The sequence below is a fragment of the Poecilia mexicana genome, unplaced genomic scaffold, assembly GCF_051168715.1.
Source record: "Poecilia mexicana isolate PSO_F unplaced genomic scaffold, ASM5116871v1 scaffold_5, whole genome shotgun sequence".
NCBI classification, from domain to species: domain Eukaryota; kingdom Metazoa; phylum Chordata; class Actinopteri; order Cyprinodontiformes; family Poeciliidae; genus Poecilia; species Poecilia mexicana.
The window spans coordinates 8,163,346-8,173,071 of NW_028263374.1; the positions used below are offsets into that span (position 1 = coordinate 8,163,346).

General features: G+C 38.5%; 2 protein-coding genes across 3 annotated transcripts; both read left to right on the forward strand.

Annotated features, from left to right (window-relative positions):
- Positions 1-755: 755 nt before the first annotated feature.
- On the forward strand, positions 756-3,379 carry gnrh2 (gonadotropin-releasing hormone 2). The gene is made up of 3 exons (XM_088005463.1): positions 756-2,284; positions 2,412-2,495; positions 2,645-3,379. Exons 1-3 carry the CDS (start codon positions 2,126-2,128, stop codon positions 2,681-2,683), a joined length of 282 nt encoding a protein of 93 aa, XP_087861589.1. The 5' UTR covers positions 756-2,125; the 3' UTR covers positions 2,684-3,379.
- A 386-nt stretch (positions 3,380-3,765) lies between these two features.
- On the forward strand, positions 3,766-9,471 carry zmat1 (zinc finger matrin-type 1). Of its 2 annotated transcripts, XM_088005462.1 has the most exons (8): positions 3,766-4,083; positions 6,160-6,266; positions 6,367-6,438; positions 6,610-6,742; positions 6,898-7,194; positions 7,515-7,605; positions 8,260-8,434; positions 8,519-9,471. In XM_088005462.1, exons 1-8 carry the CDS (start codon positions 3,864-3,866, stop codon positions 9,143-9,145), a joined length of 1,722 nt encoding a protein of 573 aa, XP_087861588.1. In that variant the 5' UTR covers positions 3,766-3,863; the 3' UTR covers positions 9,146-9,471. The 2 variants fall into 2 exon arrangements, with proteins under 2 accessions (XP_087861588.1, XP_014858065.2); XM_015002579.2 differs by having other exon boundaries at positions 3,767-4,083; positions 8,260-9,471.
- The last annotated feature ends 255 nt before the right edge of the window (positions 9,472-9,726 follow it).

Below are 9,726 nucleotides of genomic sequence, written 5' to 3' on the forward strand. Positions count from 1 at the left end.
CAAAACAATTTGGATTTATTTTAAATCAGTGCTAACATATACAAAAAATCTAAGAGAGCAAGTGATCAGTAAAATTGAGACTGAAATGTGTAATGAATTCCCCAAATGTAATGACTAAGTGAAGGGAACAAAATGAACAGGAACTAACAAAGATGAGCACCGTGGTAAAAATGAACACAAATTATAATCCGTCTCTGACTACAAAGGAAAATGTATGACGTTGATCTGAAAGTTCAAATTATTGTGATCTAAACTGATTAAAACCTGAATTTAGCCAAAACTGACTCAGTTTCTCAAGCATGTCTCTTTATGGTCTGCTTTTAAGTTGTAATACTTTCTATCAGTACACAGTAAAAATGCCAGTGTTGAATTAACATGCAAAAGTGTCCATATGTGTCCAAGTCAGCTGGTGTTAAATTCAACAATACAGAGTGTCACATTAACATTTACAACGGTGCTGGTGTTTAAATATATTAAAAGTAACACTAGTGTAGTGTTGATCACAAAACATAATGTGATGTTAAAAAGTAAATAATTGACCCACAAGATGTCGATGTCAATCAAATCCAGTGGAAAATATTCAAAACAATACACAGAAATGGAAAGTTTAACTTAAACCCATTTCAGTATTATAGACCAATGTTAATTTAACAAAAAAATGGGCGTCAATCTTTTAACACTTTCAAAAGTGTTACTTTAACACCTGCTGACTTGGATACATATAGACACTTTAGGGTGTTAATTCAACACTGGCAGGTTACCAACTGTGGACTGCTTATGGAAATAAGTTGGATTTGAAGAGAAAAGTGCTTAAGGAAAATTATTAAGTGAGCCCCTTCTCAAATACGTGTTTCCAGGAAGGAGCCGTCACGCGGGATTGCTCAGCCAATCAGACGCCAGCGAGGGTTAAAGCTGTGCTACATTAGCAATCCAGTGAAAAATTAATTTAACTTTTTTTCTAAAACTACTGTTTGTTCGAGAATTCTCTTAGTTTTTAAAGTATGAAATAGGACAAAACTTTTTCACGGTCGGTGCCGTTTTCACGTTCGACTTTAAAAAACAGAAATGTAATGATTCTGCTTAATAAAATGAATTTACATTCAAAGAAAATTAAACTCACAGCGAATCAACTAATTCAAAGCTGTCTTAACGTCTAAACTAGCTATAGACTCTAACGAGACATGTTTTCAGTCCCGTTTGAGACCAGCATTAGCAGGTGGCGCCTCACGTTTTCAGTCAAACATTTTCATCATAACAACCCAGCAAGATCAGACATGTAATCCCAGAAATTGTTTTAACTAGACCAGTGGTTCTGTAAGGACTTACGAATTTCCGAAATTGCTAATTCCAAAAGAATTAAATGGCACAGATTGATCTTTTTCTTCTTATTTCTTTAAAAAAAAAAAAACAGAATGTACCCAATATTGAATGAAAATCAAACATTGTATGGGTAAAGTTTGTGTGAGTCACATCCCTGGACGTTCAGGACTGTTTGCAGGGGATAATTGGATTTGGTCAGGTCTTGTGGACATATTGTCGTCAAGGACCCTTCATTTTAATTATAGGGGCATAGCAAGCCAAAGGGGTCAGTAATGGACCTGGCCAGGGTTTTGGAAATGGGGTATATATACTAAAGAGGAGGAAGAAGTTGGGGAGAAACATAAAAGTATCTGTGAAAGTTGTAGGATATTGAGAATCAAAGCACCGTTTTAGCTCCAGAACGACGTCGGACCCTCCGAGCGACTGTAGAAAAACATCGTTAGAGAACTTCGTGAGAGATACAGGTAAGGATATTTTCATTCTGGTTTATTGTGACTGAAATCTTTTGGTCAAGCTTATCTGATTTTATCTTTTAACTCAAATGTTAATTCCTAAAGTAAACTTGAGAGCTTGAGAACTCTGATGGTGTGTCAAAAAAAAAAAAAAAGATAAAATCAGAAAAATTGTTTAGCAAGTTCACAGCAAATACTGGTTGGTCCAAATATTACAATTGGCAGTATTATTATATCATATTTTGGGATTGATTTCTAACAATCTGGAGTTTGTAAGTGGAAAAACAAAAATCACTTGAACATATAGCTTTTAGATAAAACATTTTTAGTGTTAATAATTCATTTCTAATTTAATGATCCATTTTCTTTTAGGCGTCAGTGTCATGTCTCGACTCATTTTGCTGCTGGTGCTTCTGATGTGTGTTAGCGCTCAGCTCTCAGACGCTCAGCACTGGTCCCACGGCTGGTATCCTGGAGGAAAACGGGAGCTGGACTCATTTGGAGCATCAGAGGTTATAGATATTTATATATATATCTAACAAATTTGATAATGTAGTCATTCATTGAGACTATTTAACTTGTGGTTATACCATCTGCTTTTCTTTTTCTTTTTATTTTTGTTTTGTTTTTCTTCTTCAGATGTCGGAGGAAATTAAGTTGTGTGAGGCAGGGGAATGCAGTTATCTGAGACCCCAGAGGAGGAATACCCTGAGAAACATTGTTGTAAGTAAGCACAGATTATCAGTGATTTCCTTTAAATGTTAACAACATTGTATTTGATTTTATAAAAATGTAATTAGTTGTTTTTTCAGTAAAAAGACGAAGAAAAAAAAGTCCCTCAGTAACGCCTTGTTAATTTCCTCTCTTCACAGTTAGATGCGCTGGCCAGAGAGCTCCAGAAGAGAAAATAACTGCTTCCTGTCTCCACTACGCTTTTCTACCTGGCGACCATGTTCTCCTGTGTCTTCATCTTGGAACAATTCTGTGTAGTTTTGTCTGAAGTGGTTTTTCTCAGTGGCAACTCAACGTGAAAGGTATACTAGCCCAAAATAAAGTGTCTATTTTGATACTAACCTCTTTTGTGTGCTTATTTTTAAAGTACTCTGAACTCTGAAAATGTTTAAATGTGAGTGGAAAAGGTAGAGTTTTGGCGGGCTAGTAAATAAAAATGAGATAAATTACACACTCGCATGAGTCATTTTAGACAATTTTTTTTTTTTTTTGTGAAGATCTTTTTTTTCCAAACATTAGCACAGATTAACTGGAGTTTGATTGGGTCTTTCTAACAAATGAGTTTGCTTTAATGTAATTTTTTAAACACCGGCTGGTCTGAAGTCATCAGATGGCAGCCTCAGGTTTTCTCCAGGATTGCTTTAGCTCCATCCATCTTCCCACTAACTCCAACCCTTCTCGCTGCTGAAAATGCCACCTACCCTAACCCTACCCTACTGCCACAGGATATATGGTTAATTAACTAAAGAAGGAATAAAATTGTTTGATAGTTTTCAGATTGTTATTTTTAAAACACTTTGAAAAACGCACTGTACTGAAACCAAAAACGTTGACTTTTTTTGACTGGATATGACCCAATTTGAAAACGTTTTTTTTACAAAAAGACATTAATAAAGAAATGGGCGATTATTACAACTACATCCTTCCAAAAGGGTAATAATGCAAGCATAGGTTCAAAATCGAGGCCAAGATTTAAATATGCATCCAGTCCGCTCCTTGCCGGTTTAGTAAATCTGTTATTATTATTATTATTATTATTATTATTATTATTATTATTATTATTATTATTATTATTTATAAATCTCTTCAGAAGTGGGACTTGATGAAGAGGTGTGTTTTCCAAGGTAGGATATTGTCCAGCGGTTTTCAGCAGTTAGGCAACCCAATTTTTCTTTCTTTCTTTCTTTTTCTTTCTTTCTTTCTTTCTTTCTTTCTTTCTTTCTTTCTTTCTTTCTTTCTTTCTTTCTTTCTTTCTTTCTTTTTTGTGTGTGCTTTCTGTAGTCTGTGGTATGTTAATTTATGTTGTTTGCATTTCAATAATCAGATGCTAGAATAAATATAATACCTGACAAAAACACAATGACCGCTGAGTTTTCTGCCTGTTCTGACTCTTATCTGGGTTACTTCAACTGCGCATGTTCAAAGCAACAGGGGACAAAGATGGAGGCCTCAGCTGTCTGTGCTCTGCAGTCTGCGGAGTCAGACGCTAAAAATAACACTTCTGGTTCCCTTAGTGTGGCTTTTGTCACAGATTCTGAAACAGTAATAAACAGTAAAACTGATAGTACCATGGTTAAAGGTGAGTTGTGTCTGGAATGTAAACATTCAGCCGGCTTATGCCCTTACTTTCCTAGCCAACGTTAGCTTCCTCGGCGAGCTGACTAGCATTCGAGCTAGTTAGCTCCTTTATGCTAAAGAGGCTAACGTCCGCTGCAGGGAAGATTCAGTGTTTTAATGAGGCCTGTTGTTTAAGGGTGTTTGTTTCCCAATTAAATGACTGAATTTATTCAGAATTATTATTTTTTATTTCAGGGACAGATATTAAAAGTGGCTAATATCTTGTTTTGATTCTCTAAAGTGAATCAAAACAATGTTTTTGCAGTGACGAGGTAAACTCTATTCTCTTAAAAATGACTTAAATTTGATAGACTAAATGATATGGATAAGAGATAAGAGTATATCAGCTGGTTTTCTGTGAAGGCCAGAAAGTTGCTGTGGGTATGACAACAGGAGCAAAACTAATTCTAATCAGATTTTTATTTGAAAGTGTTTATATTCAAACGCTCTACACAGTGCAGGAACAGTAATTTTTATTTTTAAGTTAAACAACTCTTGTGCCTCACCTCCAGCAATATCAAAGCAGATTTCTACCCCACAGTTTAGTATGCTGTTGTACTAAGGTCAGTATATTTCAATGGGAGTTGCCAAAATTGGCATGTTAATCAGGATATCTGCTCACAAACGCTTTGTTGTTTTTTCAAGTTTTATCTTTTTAACAGACATCAGTTAGACTCTGATTATGTCTATTAATAGAATAGACCTAAATAGAATAGACATTCTATTAATAGACATAATCAGTCCAAAAAGCAAAAATGTAGGAAGTGCACACCTCTGGATGACTGGTGATCTGCAGCAATAGATGGGGGAGGGGGAACGGCATTACTCTGCTCTGTAGAGCTGGTCGCGCTGGCTCTCTCTCTCTCTCTGGCACCTTTTTAGAAGACTTGCTATGTTGTAGAAACAACATGGCAGAAAGTTTTTGTGGGTTTGATGTATTTGTTTTCAGTCTTGTTGAACCTTGACACCAGCCCATGGTTACTACTGACATTTTGAGAGGTTTTAGTTTTGAACATTTACCTGAAAAGTTCACCATTACAGCTTCAGTGACACAGTGTTCGCCTTGGCCACAGTATGTATTCGTCATGTTCTATAGGCCGTACACCATATCATTTAGTCTATCAAATTTAAGTTATTTTCAATATTTTTGGATGTTTGTTTTGAAATAGTCCTTTATGGAGAGCTTTTGCGCAATCACAGAAAGACTAGGAAAATAATCATGGATTTGTGACATCAAGGAATCGATGCACAATTCGTTAGACAATAATAGTGACACCATGTTTTATGCAACAAAAGCCGTTTATTTTTGAAATAAGACAAAAAAAATTATTTTGACCATGCTCATTATTAATTGGAGTTGTAAAGAAATGCTATTACAGTGACAGCAACAAATTAACATAAAATATGAGCAAATTGAGTGTGAAACAATTAGTTTCATGTGTTTTAAATCAAATGTTTTAGTGATCTTAATGAACTGATAATTATTGCATTTAATACTGAGTGGGAACAAATGATAGAAATTCAGATATCCTGTGATGATACCAATAAATTATTAGTTATTTTTGTTCTGTTTACAGTACAGTCACACAACTTACTGTAAGTAATCTTAATAGGTAAGTTTTGATTTTAGAGCAGTATTTGAATGTAGGGATAGATTTGCAGTCCAGATTTATGGATTTCTACAACAAATCACGCAAAGTAATTACTAATATAAATAAACCATATTTTGCTAGTAGTTTAGCCAAAGTGTTTAAAATGTTTCAAATTTAAAATGTTCACCTTATCTACGAAGAAATATCAAAAGTAGAAAATATTTTACAGAATTTTATGTGAAATTTATGGCGAGATAAAATTGACCAGAAGCCAAAGAAACAGGTGGATTCTCACAGAGTTAATTTAATTCGTCTACAAAATGTATTTTCTATGAAACATCTAAGGGGAGCGGTGGCATAACTTCAGAAAAAAATGTCTCATAAGGCATTGCTTGAGTTATTTGGTCATCATGATTAATTGTATTTAATTCATTTTTGTCATGTAGAACAAAAGAGTGACGAAGAGCTGCTAGAGGGTCTCCTCACTGACTATTATTGCCACATTTGCTCTTCTAACCTGATGTTTGAATCCAATCGGGTGGCCCATTATGAGGTGAGCAGCGACGTCCAAGTCGTGGATTTCTGGCCTGAATGCTGTTCTGACAGGTCATATGAGTGTGTTTGGTAATGTCTGCCATCTACTCCAACTGCAGGGAAAACAACACTCTCAGAAAGTCAAAACTTATCTGAATGCTATGAGAGCAGATCTGGGCAGAGGTTGCCAGGTTGGTACCTAATCCGTTTTTTTTTTTTTTTTAAATTGTCCTCTGGGGCCTGGGACAAAGTAAGGAGGATTTACATGAAACGGTTGCATGCAAAAGTGCTGATACTCCTCGAAGTTTTTTTTCTGCCAAACAACTTTGTTCTGCCTCACGACTGTTGGCTTTTTGCAACAGAACACGTCCCGCGATAGAAACCGTTTCTGTGAGCTGTGCTACGTGGTGTTCAGCTCGCACGTGGTCGCAAAGTCGCACTACGAAGGCAAAATCCATGCAAAAAATCTGCGTAAGCGAAGTCTTCTCATGCCAGGCAAGTAGTTTTTGATTGATTGAAAAGGAATCTGTTGAGGGTTTTTTTCCCCCATATGTATCGCCAACTAATATTGTTCATACTCTTTGTGTTCTCACAAATGTTCAAGTTCAGCCACAAATTAACCTGAACTTTGTTTCCCACTGAACCCGCAGTCAAGGACACCGCAGTGCGTAACTCGCCAGCCGTCACCCAGGATCCCGTTGGCTCCGACCAGAACTCGTCCCAGGAGGACGACCCGGAGTGTCGCCCCGATCCAACCCCGACCTCAAACAACCCGGCTCTCTCGAACACAGGGGTTGATCTCAAAGATCCCAACAAGTACTGCGCCCTATGTGTCGCCTCTTTTAACAACCCTCAGATGGCCTTGCAGCACTACAACGGACGCAAACACCAGAAAAAAATGGCCAGAGAGGAGCTCCTCAAAGCGCATGGAAACGATGCGCAGCAAGGTACTGCAAGACAACAGGTTTATGTCACAATACATAAAATCTACCCAACTTTAAATAAATTAACTTTAGCTTCTTCTTGGCCTTGTTTTCTTGAACTGCGGAGATACTTGTGTATCTACGGATCGCTCTTCTTTATTGTAAAGTGGTAGAAAAAAAAAACTACATTAAGATGGAAGAAATGAGATGAGCCTCAAAAACAACATACATAATTACATAATTAGATTTTTCCTGTTTGAGGTAGCAAGATGAAGTGAACCGTCTTCTATCTTGTCTTAAATTTGTGATATTCTTGTGATGTATGCCATTTGTTTTGTCTCCAGGGAGCTCTTTTATGTGCCAGATGTGTGGCGTGTCAACCAACTCCCTAAAGATGTACCAGGCTCACATGCAGGGAAACAAACACCAGATCAGGTGAGAGCGAGACTTTGTTTTTCCCATTTCAGCTCAATTCAGTTTTTCTATACAGCATAAATTCACAACAAATATTGCCTGAGTCAGATTCAAAGTCAACTAGTTATTAAATAATTCAGTCAAGTTTAGTTTATTACTCAAATTGGTAAAATAAAGAAAAAAAAAAAAGTTTTCCATCTTAGGAAAACCATCGGGCGGCACGAAATCGCTGACTTGCTGCATTCGCTAACGTCAGACGAAGACGCAGCGAAAGTTTATTGCGTTTGTTAACTTTGCTGAAATTATATTTGAGAAATTACGGTCAAATAAATTTTGGTCTTTCACAAAACATCTGGAAAAGTACGTTAGAATTTGTGGATGAAGCCAAGAGGTATCCACAACTCTGCAAGGAACTGTGTGGAAAGTAAAATCCAACCAGGAGCTGCAGATGTTTTCACACCAGTTTTGAATATCGTTGGCTCGACCTGACCACATCTACACGCCCCTCTACCGTCTCCAGTAGTTTGTTTGCGTTTTCAAACGGCGAAACTACTCCTTTTTGTCTGCTTAATGTTTGGTGCTTTGATAAACTGAATCAAATGAACACGATGCGTTTAATTTATATTCACGTGAAAGGAAATAAGCCCAACTTTTGTTTGTCTGTTGTTGGGTCAGGGAGAAGAAGTTGAGGATCCTTTTTAAATCCCAGCCAAAGGTCTACAGCACGTTCGCCGACGAACTGGCCGACTACATCCAAGTGCAAAAGGTCAGAGGAATCACCCCCAAGACCAGCGAGCTTCTCCCTGAAGAAAACACACAGAACGACGACGATTATGAAGAAGAAGAGGAGGTGCAGCACAAAGATCAGTGCGATTTGACTGCAGCGCCTGTTTTTCTGCCTGACTTCCCTCAAATTTCCCACCTTCCTCCTCAGCCTTATCCTGCGCCACGGTTTGCTTTCGCTCCAGCTCCATCCTGGCCTCCCATTGGCCGGCCCTACAGCTTTCCTCCTGCTCACCCAAGTTCCACACAGTTTACCGGCTGGCCCACAGACACTGGACGGCAAAGAAGACTCTCTACCTCCTCCACGTGCACCACATCGTCGTCCTCCTCTCCTCACAGCTCAGACGGAAGCGAAAGCGATGAATGCGAAAACAGGAATCCAGAAAAGAGAAGAACGAAAAGACACAGGGAAGATGAGGAGTCTGGCGCGGCGGAGAGCAGGACGAAGAGGCAGAGGATGGAGAGGAGTTATGACTCCGAGGACAGGAGGCGGGAGCAGTTTGGGGAGTCGGGGGAGGAGAGGAGCGGGAAGAAGCTTAAAGCTCACCGCAGGCAGACACGGAAACAGAAAGCATGTCAGCAGGAGGACTTTGAGCCGGACCAGGAAGGAAGCACGAGTGACAGATCACGTTCGCAGGCTAAAACCAGTGCTGAACCCTGCGAGAGTGGACACAGTAAGTCGACCAAGCCCAGGAAAGAGAAGAAGAAAGCTAAGGAAGTGGTTGACACAAGGACAGAGGAGGAGAAGCTGTGGGACGACTCGATTCTGGGTTGTTGAAACTAATAAATCACACCAACACTATTACTTTTCTCCGATTATGTTCACCTAAAATGTCACTTTATAACACCTAAATTCATCAAATCAAACAGCAGTGTAACTATTTATGTATTATTATTGGCAGCATTTTTACAAAGGAAAAAATAAGATCACTTCTGAAGGTCTAATGCTAGCTGGCTAGCCTTAAGTCTGGGGTTTTAAGGAAGTGTGTGTGTCTAGAGTGTTAATAATCACTCAGTTACTGAATATAGCTGAAAAGTTTATATTTCTATTATGTTTTGCTAACCATGCCATAGTAACCTTGAAATAAATTGTTTTGATTGTGATTTCCTCCCCCTCCCCCTTTTTTATCTAGAACTGACTGTAGTGCCTTCGGTGTCCTCCGGTTGGCGATATCGAGCTTCAGTCAGAGCCTCAGTGGAGGAACTAAAAGCTCATGGATGCCGAAAGCTTAGTCATTTCTTTCCTTTCGAGCTTCTCTTGAGTTTTCGCTCAAAGGTGCACAGACAGAAGGAACGACGTTCGGCCTGCGTTTGTAACGTTCACCGCTGAATATTTTCAAGGCAGTCCTGCCCTGTGGC